Source organism: Haliotis cracherodii, unplaced genomic scaffold, assembly GCF_022045235.1.
Source record: "Haliotis cracherodii isolate W230 unplaced genomic scaffold, xgHalCrac1.p SCAF_4, whole genome shotgun sequence".
NCBI lineage: Eukaryota > Metazoa > Mollusca > Gastropoda > Lepetellida > Haliotidae > Haliotis > Haliotis cracherodii.
In genome coordinates this window covers 38,664,289-38,682,872 of record NW_027266297.1, presented here as the reverse complement: position 1 = coordinate 38,682,872, position 18,584 = coordinate 38,664,289, and the positions used below count along the sequence as shown (strand labels likewise).

The 18,584-nt window shown below is 39.9% G+C and overlaps 1 protein-coding gene across 1 annotated transcript; it reads left to right on the top strand.

The window, feature by feature from the left end:
* The first annotated feature begins 4,475 nt into the window (after positions 1 to 4,475).
* Positions 4,476 to 6,479, top strand: LOC139478933 (GRB2-associated and regulator of MAPK protein 1-like). The gene has a single exon (XM_071261627.1). The coding sequence runs from the start codon at positions 4,587 to 4,589 to the stop codon at positions 6,438 to 6,440; it is 1,854 nt and encodes a 617-aa protein (XP_071117728.1). The 5' UTR covers positions 4,476 to 4,586; the 3' UTR covers positions 6,441 to 6,479.
* The last annotated feature ends 12,105 nt before the right edge of the window (positions 6,480 to 18,584 follow it).

The following is an 18,584-nucleotide window of genomic DNA, read 5'->3' as shown; positions in this document are numbered from 1 at the left end:
TTACTCAGTGAATCCGATGGGCCAAAAAATGCCCCAAATACTTCTTTTTCCTGTACCAGATTAAAGAACAGTTGGGCAATGCAATACATTGAGATGCTAATTGTATGCAACGAATTAATTGTGATAACATTTTTCAAATCTTTAACCACACGTGCACGGTTTTAGCAAACATCGGTGATCCACGGATGAGATTAAATGTCTTATTGTATCAGCCTAGACAAACACCATAATCAGTGGAGGATTACGCAACACACTCTGTTTATGTCGTAATGCTGAGAAAGACATACACTATAAATGATATGTCTGGAATTTGAGTTCTTCTTCTTCTTCTTCTTCTTCATCATCATCATCATCATCATCATCATCATCATCATCATCGTCATCATCGTCGTCGTCGTCGTCATTGTCATCAATATTGTCAGCATGTAACTATTTTCCAAATGGACTGTGCTTTTAGCAGAGATCATTTATGATTATGGAAAGGGTTTGGTCAGTTTTATTTATATTATTGTTCGTGTACTGCCACGTGTCATAAACAGAAACAATGCTTGTATTATGTTTGTTGACATTTCACATAATATTGTCACGAAGCAACGCCACTGAAATCTATTCCATGTCTGGAGACTATTTCATGCCCCAAACAACCCGTGACACGTCACATCCAGTACAACTAAACAGCCTCTCACGTGACAATAAGTCATTGTGACCTGGGTTGTTATGGCTGTCACGTCCATCAATCAAATGTCACTTTCAGTTTGAACTGTTAAAGTTTAAACGTTCAACCTTTTCACCCCCTACCCTGCCTTAATGTGCAACGTCTTTGGTTTAAAACGATTTGAGAAATATGTGTCGAAAGGCAAAATGCGACCCTTGACTTCGTTGACGGCGCTGGCTGCTGATAAGACCTGAACAAAATGCACGAAGGATCAGCTGGCGTATCGGGTGGTGGGTGAGTGAGTTGGTTTTAACGCAGTATTTCAGTTATAAGAGTGAGTGAGTTGGGTTTAACGCCGCTTTTAACAGTGTTCCAGTTATATCACGGCGTGTCAGCTTAATGTGGGAGGAAAGCCCGAAGTGATGCAGGTTTTAGATGTTTACCACTTCGGTGAAACCCACGAGCACGGTTATGGTGCTGACAAACCTAGAAACATAATCGGGGCGAACCGGGATTCGAACCCCAAATCATAGCAAGATGTGGGGGGAAAGACCAGACGTTTACCACGGATATAGTGCTGAGAGATAACCTAGAAACATAATCAGGGCGAATGGAGGAATCGAACTCACGATCGTACGTGTGTGACACGCCTTACGGACGCAACCCTGCACAGCGAGGTGATGTGAAATGGGGTCCAAGATTATTGCACTTATATAGCGACGTGCATGCACGTGTGTGTGTGGCTGCTTGGACTAGTCCGGACTGATGCCGATTTATAGTGGTAGCCCATTGAGATACCATGCCGCAATTTAACATGAATACCCCACTCAGTAGACTCCGATCGGACCAGTCCTTGTTTTAGCCCCTTAATGCCGATCGCCAGACAGGGTAACAACAAGTAAAATCTGTTATCATCTCTTGGTATGACGAAGCCGGGAATCCGCTCTCCGGGCGGACGCTCTACCACTAGGCCACGGAGGCGGTCCTAGAAATACCAACCACACAATCATGACAAGAATGCCAATTGGTTTTGAAAAGAATTTGCAATGGATGAATAAATCACACAAGTAAACTGGGCACAAAAAGTTTACACTTGAAAATTGGATTTACCAAAACATTACAAACGTTATCAAAACTTTACTAGGCTGAAAGCAGTCGCCGAAACAAGGCAAACTTACGGTCAGACACACTATAATACCTGTATAAAATACATCACCATCGAATAACAATGTCTTGTGTGTTTCATCTTTAGCCACCATCAAACATGGGTATACTTTCCTTTGCCTGTCAGCTTAAGTGAGTGAGTGAGTGAGTATGGTTTTACGCCGCTTTTAGCATTATTCCAGCAATATCACGGCGGGGGACACCAGAAATGGGCTTCACACATTGTACCCATGTCGGGAATCGAACCCGGGTCTTCGGCGTGACGAGCGAACGCTTTAACCACTAGGCTACCCTACTGCCCCTGTCAGCTTAAGTAAATCAAGTTAAAAACAGTTAGACTTTGTTAGTTTCCTGGACTAATTCACATAAATATTGTTAATCTTGTTAATCCGGATGATTCGTCCAGATTTACGAAACTTGGAGTACGTACGTAAGTTATGCTGTATCAATATGGCGACTGGAACGCCAAGACAAGTAGAGGAATAGTAGACCCAACTATCCATGCAGGGAACTAAACAGCCGGGGTGAGCTGACGCAAACCACTAGGCCACTCGGAAAACATACAGATAATAACTGTTCTTGATATTTTTGTCCGGATTGTTGGTGTCCGTAATGGTTAGAAGCGGTCACTTTCGTTGGAACCAGGCCACAGTTACATGCATAATATATATATATATATTATATGTTCTATTCTGTCCGTTAATAATCATAATTTTCTTTTATTTCTCCGCTTGAGAATGGTGTCATACAGATGTTGAAACATTTCATTTGATATGTTAAGCAGGGAAAACGCCACGTGATTTGACTTTGTACATGAAAACAGGTTATTGTGAAAAAACTTCTCATGCATATATGAGTAATAAATATGTCTACAATTGCAAATAAAAAGATGTTTCTGACAATAGGGGTGTACAGGACAACGACCTGCGTGAGAAATTACTCTCACAGTGTGTCAAACACACGCATCTACACCGACGTTGAGGGCTTCTGTGCGATGTCACTTCATCGCGTAAAACAACACTGCTTACAAGCGGCCCCTTGATGCATCATCCGGATAGAACAGCGACGCTAGGTATATTAGAAAGATAAGCATGTATATATGAAACCACATTTAATTGTTTCATTGTTTATTTTTATATACATGGATATATCGAAATGCAATAAACGTAAGTTCATTCGCAAAAAAAACTATCATTACTCTATTAATATGTATAAGTCTTATCAATAGCATTTTATTTGAAATAACTTTTTTTCTGTTAATTGATATTCATGCGGAACGTAGTTCAATTTTCTTAAGTTGTCTTACATTTGGTGGAATAACAGCATTGTATGAATAAAAAAACCGATATATGTCATTCCCTTGTACATAAGACAGGCTAAGTTATTGAGCGAACGTTGCTGTAAGACGTGGTTGCACCGGAAGAGGACCAACTAATGGTTAATAGTGTGAGCAATGACAGGGTTCAATGAGACAAGATAGCATTCCCATAATAGAATTCATGATTGGAAGATAGACCACCAAGCCCTCATATGTATGCCCTATGGATAAAATTGATGCCATATATATATATATATATATATATATATATATATATATATATATATATATATATATATATATATATATGATTTTAAGTTATTACTTTACATTGATATATCGTGCATACGTATCGTGTATACGTGTGGTTTATATATTAAATCAGATTCAATTAATTAAGAGCGTCAAAACCCTTTCCATATTCATACGAAATTTCTGCCCATAACAGAGTCGATTCCGACTATATCATGAGAATATGTTTATGAATCACGATCACATCACTTTCAAACAATCCCAGTACAGCATACTTTAAAGAATAGGATTAAGATATATTCATCAGTTCACCCGTCACCATGAGGCAAGGGTAGGTAGCATTGTGTTGATATAGGTAGTTATGATAACCCTTGTTAACACCGTGCCCCACTGGTGGCCACGAACACTAAGCTGCTCTGATAACGAACATGCTCATATTTATGTCACGAAAGAATGTCCATGTACAACATTATCAGGTTCCAAATCTCATAACGTGCTTATCTTACAAAAAGAAATAATAAAATCGCTTGACAATGTTTAAGCTTAAGTTCGGAAGGTTGCATGTATACTCCTTTCTGTTGTTTATCAAAGGAGTAATCTCAACGAACGTTCCTGTTCAGTTGACACAAATCTGAATTTATGTAGAATTTAGATGATTATTACAATGTCCGTTTGATTAACTGTTACTGTTGGTAACTCAGCGTAACATATGAGATTAATCAGTAGTCAAGGTCATATAATTATATACAATGGTCACTAACAAGCATAGCCTTGTTGAGGTAAGCTTAATCTCTGTCCATTGCCAGGGGCATTCATACTCTAGGCAAGGCGCCTCGGGTTAATGTTGAAGTGGCGATCTGGGCTATTCTAATTAATATGCGAGGTTTCACAGCCCAACTTAAAACACAGGATCTCCCATGGACACTTCTCTACAATACCTATAAAATACCACTCCTAAAACAAATACCTTCCTGTTAGAAGTCGTGATATTAAAGAGCAGCGATTGGGAGTTTAACAGTCTCCCTGTGCTAGCTACGTCACATTGATTTTGTCGTCTGCACACTCTCTCACAAGGCAGCCGACAGCCGCTGGGAGCAGACGATATTTGTCAACGCTGAGTCTGCCTTATTTGGAAACCAGTCCGACCGGTCGGCTCATGGTAGGACCTAAATAGCATAGTAAGTCGCTAGCGCTTCGATGATACGCATTGCTTCACACCGATCTCGGGGACACTCGCGGCTCGGACATGTAGACAACATGGCTGCCACCAGTGACACACCTTCAACCGTGTCCCCAGAATGGGAGACGGATTCAGTGACTTTGAAGGAGTTTTCGTCCAAGAAATCCTTCCCTACATACGCCAAGGTGGTGAAGGGTTCGTATATGAATATAGGATCGTCGAAATTTTCGCTACAGCGTCAACACCAGGATGTTTTCATTCACTCAATCAAAATGGGGGTGAAGGTGCTAGCTCATTGTGTACGTCGGATAGACACTACCCAAACTAGAAGAGGCTTCCCGTGTACCCGACTACAGACACTAGACCAGAGACTGGCTATCCCTGTGTCGTACCAAGGATGGTTTGAACTACTTTCCGAGGATGGGAAATCTGCTAAGCCTTATACCAGTGTACCAGAACTGGCCAAGATATTTCCGGAGAGGTGTTTGGTACGAGAGAATGTAAAAGCCTATTTGGCAAGCTCGGAGGGGAAACATACGTTTGATAAAACCCGTATTGTGCCAGCAGGGGAGCAGCTGACGTTGTGTGGGGAGGTGTCGCTCCCGTCCCCGGCTCATAACAAACGCGTGAAGCTGCTCAAATGTACGGACTCAAAAGGTGAGAGCTTATATCTCAGTTTCGATCAAAAGGGAATATTCACCCCGATCGCTGGGCCGGATGAGTTTACCGGCGTGTTTACAATTCGGGATATCATACGGAGATTTCGTCTACCATTGACTGTCAAACTTATTCAGGGGGTGAAACCAAAAGTTGATTCCTCACGTTTCACAGGATTAATACGTCTGGATTGGGTGTATACCGACGAAACAGCTTTCGTCTGTCCTTTGGAAAAGACACATGTACGTATGTTACCAGTGCCTACAGACATAAACCTCATGATATCCAAGGCCAAAAATCAATCGGATATCAAGGATACAGAAGCATTTAGGACTTTGTTGACAAAATGTAACCGCATGGTGTCTAACTATAACAATACTATCCATCTAATCGTGTCGCTTCCGGATTCGGTAGTGAAGAACAAAAACCGTTCCAGTTCAAATGTTTTCTCCGTTCCTCAACGATTTGACAACAGTGAAACTAGGTCAAGTTTGAAGAGATCCAAGAGCAAAGAGGATATGTTAATGGACGAAATTGACGATCTTTATCAGTTTGTCAGGGATGGTGGACCAGCACCCAAAGCCAAATTTACTTATGATTCAGACGAGGAAAGTTATTGGGAGGAGCCAGCTTATGAACCTATTGATCAGTTCCGCGCAAGGCTTATGGCTCTAGAAGCTGGCAAACCTTTCACCCACCATGAGAAATACAAACCAACAGATCCAAGCAAACTTCATCTTGACAACGACCCCGATGTTGCTGCAAGTGGGGGACCTATATATGGCCAGCTTACAAATGGGGGTTCGGACAGTTCTTCCACCCCGTCAGCCCCCCCTCCTTTACCCCCAAGGCCTTTGTCCGCCGCTGTTGAGGGGTTCGAAGTGGATCAGATGAAAGGATCACCCCCTCCCTTACCCCCAAGACAATATGTGAGATCTAACTCTGTATCCGCCATACCTTCAGCTTCTTCTGCTGGTGGTGGATCTCAAGCAAGAAGTGGTAGCAGTGCAGAGAAGAGCAAAAAGCAATCCAAAATGAAGAAATCACCTTCTAAAGACTCGAAGGACTCCAACAGCAGTAGCAGTGGTGGTCACAGGAAAAGTCTTGGGAGGGACTTCCGTGATTCAGACATCAGTTCACGAACAAGAGGCTCTTCTGGAGAGCAAGGACACACTAAGAATATGAGAAAACGCATGCAAACGTTGTATCTGTAATCGCAAACCAGATAGTGGGACAGTTCTGAAATTATAATTATTGAGGGGGGGGGGGGGGGGGGGGGGTATCGCAGGCTACGGGTTGTCTTGTCGATTTTATTATAGAATAAATATGAATATGACCATAAAAATGGTACAAAACAATTTTATGTTATAAATGCTCATAATTAATGACACAATTAGCCCTGGCAAATCATTATGTTGTAAATCAATTTGACCTTCTCGCTTGTGAGGATTAGGACATGAAAAATCAGTGGCATTCATAACTTATGGGTATGTTTATTAATGCATGACAAATGAGCAATAACATGACAAGACTATTAAATATCCACTGTTATAACCACCGTCTAATATCGTCGTGTTTATTGCTTTACAAAATATGTGAAAACCACAATACTGGATATACACAAACATCTGTGATGGCTCAATAGACAGCTATGAATACCTAAGAGCATCCATGCAATTATGTGCACGAAAGTTTTAAGGGGAACTGTATGGAAAGACACGGACAGAGAAGAAATCCCGTGATGCCACCAGCAATGGATAGAAAATTGCAATAGGTGGGCGTGAGCCTTCTTTCTGTGATATGTATAGAATGACGAATGTTTGTGTGTGATTTCGTCTTCCATGGGTCATATCATGGCCAGTGTTGTCTGCGTCTGATACGAAGAGCTGTAGCTCACCTGGTTATTTATATATTCACATAAAGGTTCATGCACAGTCACTCGATTGTCGGGTAGGACTGTCGAACCGAACTGAAAGTGTTTTAAGCTGACGAGCGATGTTGAACATTGTTGCCTGGATATAAATAAGTTTTTATTGTATGTGTTATCCCTACCCAGCACTGGATTGAACGTTCATGGGCTTGTGTTTTGAGAAGGTCATGGCATTGTTTTTTGTTTTTCGTTAGAGTCATATTTATGCAACGAAAAATTGAGATAAAAGAAATATTATCAAACATGTGAGTATGTTTTGTATTTAAACATTTATGTACTGTAAACGTATATTGTGTTAATAAAACACAGCTGATTTAAAAACAGCAAAATGTAACTTACTGCTTACTTGGTATATTTGAAGTTTGAAATTACTATTATAAACTACAGGGTACCTTAGGCCTCTCTGATAATGTGTCTACGTCTGTCAGCAACATCCACAAACTAGGGGCTTAACAAAAGTGGAAAACGTGTAAATATTAACATCAAATCCAAAACATAACCAGTCTCGATTATGTGCCAAAAAAGACATTCCATTGGGCGTAAAAGGCAAGATAGTGGTGAAGATTATATGAATGGATAATTAAAAATCAGAAGTTACACCAGGTGTTCGCGAAAAGCATGTCAACGGATATCAAAGTAAAACACAACCTTAAGATTTCTATTCTTGAATGGTCTGCTGTCTTATATATATCATTGCGTAGTGAGTGTACACACATCAAACAACATAAACACATGTTATCTTGAAGTCTTCCTATCTCAACTTTCTTTCTCACGCGTAGTACAGATGAGTCACACAAATGTGATTGTCATGTATAGCACTAGAGGGCAAGTGCTTCCACATAATTGCAATATATTCCCAATGACCCACCCTCGTCACGGGGGCGTTAAGAACTTAGGTATGGATATTCAAGTCTACTTTATACCATTGCCGTCCACAGAAGGTCTAACCGAATTACATGGAGCACTTTTTAAGGATGTGGTCTCTGAAATATTTGAACAAAGCGTCAGAGAAGGTTTGCCACAAACGTGCCTAGAATTCATTCTGAGAGGTGTGAGCAGTTCTAACAACGATAAATGTCAAGCGGACAATACAGAAGTTGTGAAGGGTCACCCCGTCCTCTCTATATCAATAAAATACACACAGTATGCTTCAGAAATAACCAGATATGCTTCGTTGAGCAAGAAAAACAACAAACGGAACCTCGTACAAGCGTGTTTTTATCGTCCAAGGAATGAATAATGCAAGATGACTTTACAATAGTAAATGTTGCCTTTTGACAACGTAAGCCTGATTTCATATTCTAAGTTTCATAAGTCAAAGTTTGCCATCATAAATCGCTTACGAATTGACATCAGTGTGTCTTGTGTAGTGTGGTGGACATTTGGCAATTTGAGGATACGGCTACTGATTTCTGAAAATGAACATTATATTGTAGATCTGAATGTCATGTTTTGTCGCTGGTTGGTTTTAGAACTGACACAACGACCCGTATTGTCGTTACTGTGATATCAGACAAACAACACTGACAGCAACCCTAACCCTTTTTTCTGGAAGTGTCTGTGAACATGACGAATCATTTTGATATCCAGCAAAATGAAACAAAACAATCAGCCTTGTTTGGGGGAGAATGATACTTGATACATAACACTCGTGTTCTTTTCACACGTACAAAATGAATGTAGGAAGGACGACGACAGTTGTATTGAAGCAATTCTTGCAGCGAAGGTTAATAGGGAGGTTTACATTGTGGTCGACAGTTGTCGGTTGATTAATCAATACAACGTTAATACAATATACGATCGCTAATCCTTTAGGTTTATGTTATGTAAATGCAACATTGCCACCATTAACCTCACGTTATATTTAGTGTATACGCCATGGCTCACTAACACCAATGATATGGTTGAGTAAATCTGTTAAGGAGATTTAATTACTAATGTCTGTGATTAGTTTGACAAGTGCTTGCTGAAACATGTCCAAACAAGTGTTATCCTTTGCATTCTGTCCTTGCTCGAGTATGATTGGATAAGTCTGAGGCAGGTTACTTACATGAAAACCTTTGTTTCCCTGGCTAGTCGGACTGTTCATGAACATTTAAACGCACAATGTTCTCAGGTTTCAACGCGTACATTCTTGGTCGCCATGGTAACTCATGATATTTTTATTGATGGTTTAGCGCCATGTACTTCAGAAATAAGGAGTGGTTGACGGGATACGGCTGTGAATGTTTAGGAATGAAGGAAGGCCCATCATGGAAATAGATTTTGTTTAAGAAATGGTTAATTGCTTTGCTATAAATGTAACGTCTGATATGGATTCAAATGACTGCAATTAATTCCCGTATGGGGGACAATGGTGTATGTTGCGTTAATGATGAGAGTAAGCAATAAAATTACAAGTCGAACAAAACATGTCCTGGCTATTCCCTGGCCTCAAAAAGAGAATATACAGTTGTCCCATTTTAGTTCAAGGAATAAGCAGGACAGTTTGTCTTCGACTGTACTTTACATAATGTATAATTCCGAAATGACTACAAGGCAAAGAGACCCGTGAAGATTCCGGGGTAGAATAGGTCTTCAGCAACCCATGCTTGCCGTAAAAAGTGACTATGCTTGTCGTAAAAGGCGACTAACAGAATCGGGTGGTCAGGCTCGCTGACTTGGTTAATGCATGTCATCGATCCCAATTGCGTGGATCGATGCTCATGATGTCAATCACTGGATTGTCTGACCCAGACTCGATTATTTACAGACCGCCGTCATATAGCTGGAATATTGCTGAGTGCGGCGTTAAACAACAAACAAACAAACAAACAAACAAACAAGGCAAAGATATTTGAACTCTGGATATACTATTTGTAATGTAATTTACAATAAAATTTAATGAAATTTAGCTGAAATAATTTAAATATTAATAAAACATTTCGTGAGAAACTACTTGATCTGATGTAAGTATAACTTATACAGAGGGGAAGAGAATAATAATATCCTAAGTTCGTACCGTTCTGCACTAAATACACCCGAATTAGCAGTCAAACACGACTTTAGGTCTAAGAAATAAAAAAAATGTTCGGGACCACTATTAACGAACATTTTGTTACCTCAAGGTTTTTAATTCATGAATAATCGGACAGTGCTCGGCATGAGCTATAACAAGAGGACAGCTCCCCACGGGGTGACAATGAAGAAGTCCAGTTTTATTAAGTACAAACCGAGTGTAGAAAGGATAGCATAATATTTGTCGTCGTGGATGTTGCGTCAGACTTATTGAATTAATTAATCGTCGACATTTAACATCAAGCGTGTCTAGTAACCATTCTAACATTACATAACGTCGACGCGTCAGTGTTAACCTCCGCATACCATAGACACGTAGCCCTTCCTATATAATCTAACTCGGAGGTCTATAAACATAAACTGCCGGAAAGAAAGTAGAAACTTGACAATAGGATTTGACCAAAAAAAACAAACGTTATCAAAACATTACTAGGCTGACCGGTTATATCCATTGATATTATACATGTAATGTCGCCTATAATACCTGTAACAAATACATCGCCATCGAATAACCATTTCTTGTTTATTTTTTCAGTTTTAGCACCATCAAAATGGTGTATACTTTCTTTTGTCCAACAAACACGACATCGCATTGTTCAGTGACGTGGAACAATTCACACTCTTACTAATATAATCAATAGCTCTTAAGCTGTTTCCTATTAAGTGAGTGAGTTGGGTTTCACGCCGCTTTTAACAGTATTCGAGCTATATCACGGCGTGTCAGCTGAGTGTGGGAGGAAAGTCCGAAGTGATGCAGATCTCAGACGTTTACCACTTCGGTGAACCCACGAGCACGGGTATGGTGCTGACAAACCTAGAAACGTAAAAGGGGCGACAATCATAGGTTTCTGGCGTGCCCAAGGAACGCAACTCTGCACAGCGAATCGCGGCGCCTTAGACGGCTGGGCCACCCGTGCCCCCTCCTATTAGGTTCACGTGAAAACAGTGGCAACGAAGGACGCGAATACAGGCCCCACAAGACAACGTACGCATGAAGTACTTCACATTTAGCTACACGTGAACACGTAAACATGTACTGTGGTTATGCTTTCACTACATAATACCGTACTGATAAAGAGTTAAATATTTAACTACACTTGAACCCACTACTGGAGTCATGTACCAACTTCACCTAAGCACTGTTTCATCCAATCCACACGGGGGCACGGGTGGCCCAGTCGTCTAAGGCGCCGCCATTCGCTGTGCAGAGTTGCGTCCCTTGGCCACGCCAGAAACCTATGATTGTGGGTTCGAATCCCGGTTCGCCCCGATTATGTTTCTAGGTTTGTCAGCACCATACCCGTGCTCGTTGGTTTCACCGAAGTGGTAAACGTCTGAGACCTGCATCACTTCGGGCTTTCCTCCCACATTAAGCTGACACGCCGTGATATAACTGGAATACTGTTAAACGCGGCGTTAAACCCAACTCACTCACTCACTCACTCCAATCCACACGCAAACACTAAAACACCATATCTGTAAACATGTTGGATTAGGTGTGGTTCCATGTCGTCTAGAGATACCAGACATGTTTAGTAATAATGTTTTTGTTATAATTCATAAACACATACTCATTATATACTCAGAATAGTACAATATATTCTGCTTTCAGCAGAGATTTCTTCTGAATATGGAAAGGGTTTTGTCAAGTTTATTTTAATAGACCATCGTTGCGTCTGGCCCTTATGTAAAGGCTTATGTGGCCACTGAAACGTTACATAACGTACTGTTCCTCAGAGGGTCACTGCGTTTGTCACATTAACATAAATATATAATAATATAAGTTTACTGTGTACTTCATTTGTACCTATCTGAAATGAATAATATTCTTTCACTAGTTCGAGCAAAACAACAATGAAATACTCAAAACATAGTAAACTATAGTTGCATGATTTGACAATATTCATCAAATAGTTTCGAAATTTATTTGAGTTAGTTATTGTTGGAATGAAGTTCAAACATTTCAATTTTATACATGAAACAGGAAACGTATCATGAGTGAATGAGTGAGTGAGTGAGTATGGTTTTACGCCGCTTTTAGCAATATTTCAGCAATATCACGGCGGGGGTCACCATAAATGGGCTTCACACATTGTACCCATGTCGGGAATCGAACCCGGGTTTTCGGCGTGACGAGCGAACGCTTTAACCACTAGGCTACCCAACCGCCCCGAAACGTATCATGACAAATTGATATCGAGGTTATTTTAAGTCTTCAAAAACAAGAATTCTATTCAGGTTCATGCAAGATGTTGATAGGAACGAGCTATATAGTATACATAAAGCAAAACATTATACGTGTAACATTTAATGTTTCTTTATCTTTGAGGTAGTATCGAGTGCAAATATGTAAAACTTTGCAGGTTTACGACTTAAATAAGCCAGCAAATATTTACATTTATCTTACAACCATATCATCCTATATTGCTTTACCGTTTCACTTACCTATATTAACTTATATTGGAGGAGGACCTCATCTCGGCATGTATAATGGAACGTGGAAAGCAATTTACAGTTTAAGAGGCAATTTTCAATAGCGCCAGATCACCCATGTTTCGAACCTGCCCAATAACAAACAACAGGTGAATGTTCACTTAGGTTTATTTTGGCAAGCTTAAATAAAAGTTAGCCGTAGCTGCGCACCTGCCAGGTTGTCATGGAAACGAGGGGGTCTAAGGTAAACAAATGTTGCTGAGTGTTGTTTCTTTAAAAAATTGTTTGAAATGTAAATACTTGCGAGTCGACAGAATATCTAGCAAGGGGCGGTTCTGTATGGGTAAATTCGTCTGTAAACATCACCTGTTTGTGTGTTGCGTGGCGGCAACAAGGGGAAATTACAGGTAAAATACCGTAGACTATCCAAAATATATTGGAAATAAAAAAAACATGTTGTAATTGAATACGATTTTTGTCCGGGCCTTATTGACGGTTGTACAAGTAGTTCACATTGTCTTTGTTTGTTTCAAATTGTTTGTTTGTTGTTCAACGCTGCATTCAGTACTAGTCCAACAATATGCATGCGAAAATTGTTTGATATGCATTACTTAGAAGTTAACAAGGTAGACACAATTTTATGGATAACAACTTTTTTAATATTGTAAAAAGCGATGTTTCGGTATAGATCCTTATCCCGTTGTCAGGCAAGGACATGCGGTCTGTAAATAACGAATCCGGACCAGATAATCCAGTGATTTACATCATGAGCATCAATCTACGCAATTGGTACGATGACATGCATGAATTAGGCAGCGAGCCTGATTACCCGATTCCGTTAGATTACATGTGTCACGTGACAAGGAACATATGTGTTGGCATGTCCGTGTAATTGGCTTGTTACGTCTTTAAGGAACGTCTCTTTGTTAAAACAGGATAGGCATCTTGAATATGCGCTCATCACACGGAACACGATTGAATGAATGAACAGTTGAAACATGGATCTTTATGTTTGTAATTTCATTCAGAGAATGACTCCATCCTGATCATCGTCATCATCATCAACACACGTGCTATGATATCACGGAGACTTTCGATGTGTCACATCTCAAACAACTAAAACACATTTGCTGAAAGATGAATGCATTAAATCTAAGGGTTATTAATATGATTGTCATTGATCAATTGGAAACAAACATTGCACTTATATTTTTCTAAACCATCAATTGTTCTTTTTTTTCGCTTTGTCATATATCGTTCGAAATCACTTTGGTCATTCGGAGAATTCACGTGAACTATCTAAATAAGCCACAGGCATTCCAGAGCCAAACTGGTATCCAATTCATCACGATTCTAATGCAGGGAAACTATGTCCCACTGTCTAATACTCACGTTCTGCCTTGGTCTAGACAGTGTAATTAATACCACGTGTGAAGTTTACACATTCTCTAATTAGTATGAACGTCACAAATGGTACATCGTTTTAAAAAATAGCCAATAGGCCAAAGAGTTATTTGATGGATGTGAAAACAAAGAGCAAGTTATACGAGCCTAGACCTCCTTTTTGAGTCAGTGGGAATGGTCACACTGTCAGGTGAATAGAAATAATGCTTGGTTAGTTGACTAGAAATAGCACATTTCCAACTGTGACCTCTCTGATAGTGGTTCATGGTACCCCGATCGTTGTTCACCAGTTTGTGTGTTATTGCCTTGGTTATCTACAGGTCACCGTGAAATTGCTGTAACGGCCATTCATTCCGTATCAAGATGTGAAGCGCGCATTTTGTGTTGACTACGACCTGGGCGTTCCTGTTGAGGTGTTGATCCAGCACGGGGCTATTGTAATATGCTTTTATTTGTCTGTCCCAACAATCCACGTTACAGAAGGGAGACGTTGTGCGATTATAGAATTATTCTAGATTTGTATCTGAGAGACAGGAATTCGTCACCTCACTAGAACATTGACATGACGTAGTCGTTGAAATTTCCGGATATGCCCGGTGTAAACTGGAAAAGAAGTCCTAGTGCCTTTACAATTTCCGAACACGATACAGAAATACTGCTTTTGTATAAAAATATAATACTTTCAAACAACGTTTACATAGAGCGCGGCAATTATGGCAAAAACTTCCTTTATGCACTGTCCCTTCAAATTAGTTTCCTCGACATGCAAACACGGAAATTTGATTTTGACGGTTGGGCGTGAAATCCCAATACTGAGCGTGACACATAACGGGAGTGAAGTCCGCTGTATGATGTGGTTAGACAGGGGAATGGCTACATGCATCCAACACGCTCAGCTGCTTCCATCTGGGCTTACGTCATGCATGTGTATATGGGTACCCGGTAGGGTGAGATGGTAATGTGACTGTCGACCTTTTAGCGCCTTACATGCAGCTTGGGTTGCATACTACCCACGGAGCTGAGAATGAAAACATGACGTCGCACCTTTATCATGTTGTAAAAGATGGGTAAGAAGTCTTTCTTTTGTTAAATGGGTTGATGATTAATAATTTTTATAATGTAATGGGAAGGTGTTTCGACAGGATAGAACCAACGGATAACGATATCTGAAGTGTGTCATTTACGGATAAATAAGCAACTGACAGGATCAGGTAGATACTACTGAAAATGTTTACACACAAACATGGCGTCGTTCTGGTCAGTGATCAAGTCAGAATTAACCATCGAGATCTGGACAAATCCCTGAGATAATTGTTATTATTATCTTAATGATAAACTAAGATACCGAACATCAGTGTCTGCCAAGCGTAGCTGAGACCTTCTACAAGTGTAGAAAACGTGGGAGATATAAATTGCGAATCAATTTAGCGAGTTGACTTTGAGCGAGTTGACTTTCCATATCAATTTTAAAGACCTCAGGGGCTTGGCGTCTTGTTCCCAAGTTTCAAACTGTTGGTCGGAATATGGCCGATGTTTATTTTGTTTCGATTTGACGTTGTGCAAGAAGTCATGTTAATACAATGGGTTGACAGATGCTGAATAAACAGGACTTCTCATAGCCTAGAGTAGCTTCCCTTTGATAAAGGGCAATTACTCTAGCGATTATTGTAAAATATTCCGTTGGGACCAGTATTGCATGTAGTCACGGTCAGACTGACGTATTGTCATTGTTCATTGTGCCCACGCACCTATATAACCCCGCGTTGTAACGTAATAGATTAATGTCTACATTCCTGGAAAACTAGCAAGCTTTAGGTAGAGTTTGTAAGAGAGAATAATACCTTTTTTCGACGACAGAATTTAATGATGGCATTAAATGATTATATGAGGTAACAAAACCGTTGTGTGTTTTGGGATAGTAAACATCCTCTTAAGAATAAACACTGTGCATTAGATAAAAGCTACAAAAGCTACAGCTAAATATTATGGTTGTTCCTAATTCAGGATATTTACCATCCCAAAATACACTCGCGTGATAACCGCTATTTATAAACTATTAGGTTGTTCGTCTTGCTCAAATGCCATGTATAGTCGTTTCTGTATTAATATATTATAATATTATAAACATACTATATATTGTCTATAAAACAGTTCCTTGTGGGGGACCTGATTCTACCAATGCTAAGTTATAACTTGACCTGTAATGATAGAGTGAGTCAGTGAGTCAGTTTCAGTTTAAAGCTGCTTTCAACAGTATTCAGCTTGACGTGGGAAGACGTCGGAAATGGTGCAGGTCTTGGACGTTTTCCATTTAGGTGAACCCACGTGCTCGGGTGTGGTGCGACGAACCTAGAAACAAAATCAAGCCGAATCTGGGATTCGAACCCACGTCCCTGGGTTTCTGGAACGCCTTGTAGACGCAACTTACAGCGACTTGTGGTGCCTTAGACGACTACGCCATAAGCACTCAGTATGGATACTTTCCAGTGTATAGTGAACTTAGGCCATGTTATTATGTCTTCCGGAATATAATGAACGAATGTTTCTTCCTTTTATGGTAGGTATTGACAAGTAGCTTCACAAAGATACACTTAAATCAGTAATACACTTGTCCGGAGGGCGAGTGTTTTCAGTTTCAACTAAATCAGTAAATGCTCTATGGTGTCGCTGGATTGTCTTGTCCTCTATCACCCGATTGTCTGGTCAGTTGTTGATTTTTTATTGTTTGTTTAAGTGAATGAGTATGGATTTACGCCGCTTTTACAATATTCCAGCAACAGCACGGCGGGGGACACCAGAAATGGGCTTCACATATTGTACCCATGTCGGGAATCGGACTCGGGTCTTCGGCATGACGAGCGAACGCTTACACCACTAGGCTACCCGACCGCCCCTTGTTTGTTTAAATGCCACCGTCGTATTGCAGGGGAGCTGATGAGGCAACAAACACTTACATTCTAATGCAAATTGAATCGCGGGTACTCCCGGTAGAACAGGACGTGCTTGCCCTTTTCTCGAACACCTGGTGTCATCACTGATTTTCAGTGATCCAATCATATATTTTTTTATCACTATTTTGCATTTTGGCCCAGTGGAATCTGAATAATTTCTGTCGATTACATTTTATTTCAAATCAGTAAATCGCCTCTAGACAACGTGCGTGCTCTCCATAAATGGCACTTTGTCCCCCAGGACCTTCTGCTAATGATTAGGGATTAACGTAATCCTCTGTAAATCCTAAGCACTTCAGGGTGTATACACTGACACCTGTCTGTGGTCAGTCGGTCAAGTAACAATCAACAATGTCCACCTGATGGACGTAAAGGAGGAGGTCACTCACCGGACTGCCGTCTTAACAGAGCTTGGACGCACAGCCGTGTTTTGGTTACCTGGCGTTAGCCTCTGTTGACTATTACGCGTGAAATGAAAAGTCGTTTACACACCAGACAGGTTAAATGGGAAATCAGTGCTTCAACATATATTTACACTTCATTAGATCGATGAACACAGTTTATGCAATACATGGAATCAAGTTACATAAACGAGAAGTGATTAAACCTTGTTATGCAAAAATGGTGTTGAGTGTATGCGTCAGTTTGTACTTTGGTGTCAAGTAGCTTTATTTGGATTTCCAGTTTGATCAACGTAATGGTAATTACAGTGTCGTATACAAGTAGCACTGTAATGAACTCAGTTGTAGCTTTTGTCCATTTAGTCAACGTAACAAAAGAGGTTTATATTTATAGTAGCAAGACAACACCAGCACTGCTTAACATTACATAAGTTTGAGCTACATAAGTAATAGGGGAATGTTGTTTAAACAGAGAGTAATGTTTTGAAAGAGGTTTGATAAGGAACCTATTTGGCCCACTGAACTATAAAATTAACAAATGCGAAAGTGATGTAATAAGAAAACCAGATATTTTCGAATTTGTTCAAATACCACCATGTAACTATGTGATAATTCAGGTATAGTGTTATTGCTGAAATCCTTTAAAGGATTGATTTCACGAACTTCTAGAGGAAAACTAATTATCACTATGGTGGGACCAATTATTTTCTATTAAAATCTAAGAAAACGACTTTGATCAAGTATTTGCTCATGTGTAACTACTTTTATATGTAGTTTTGTCACACATTTATTTAATTTCAACCGTGAAGGTGATGTTATAGTTTGAAACTTGTCAGTGTTGACACGCATGTCGGCTGTCAGAGAAAATACAACCTTTCCAACAATTAAACATTCTTTTTCAAGATTTCACCAAACTGGAAATTCGTTTGTTCTTGTGAACGAGAAACGAACATTTAATACCCAATCATAAATCATACCAAAAAGTACATTATTTAGCGGATGAAACAATAGCAGTTTAGATTACAAATTCTTTTCCCCTGACTGCATCGGTGTTTATTGCGACCATTGCAATGGCAATATCACAGTGTTCTATAAATGTTATTTTTAAACGGATATCAATTAAAGTAACGATGTTCGTGAGAATAAATTTATTAAAAAAACTAATTAACTTTTCAAACTGTT

Excerpts from the sequence above, each read along its gene's own strand:
- LOC139478933 (XM_071261627.1), top strand. The coding sequence starts at position 4,587 with ATGATACGCATTGCTTCACACCGATCTCGGGGACACTCGCGGCTCGGA.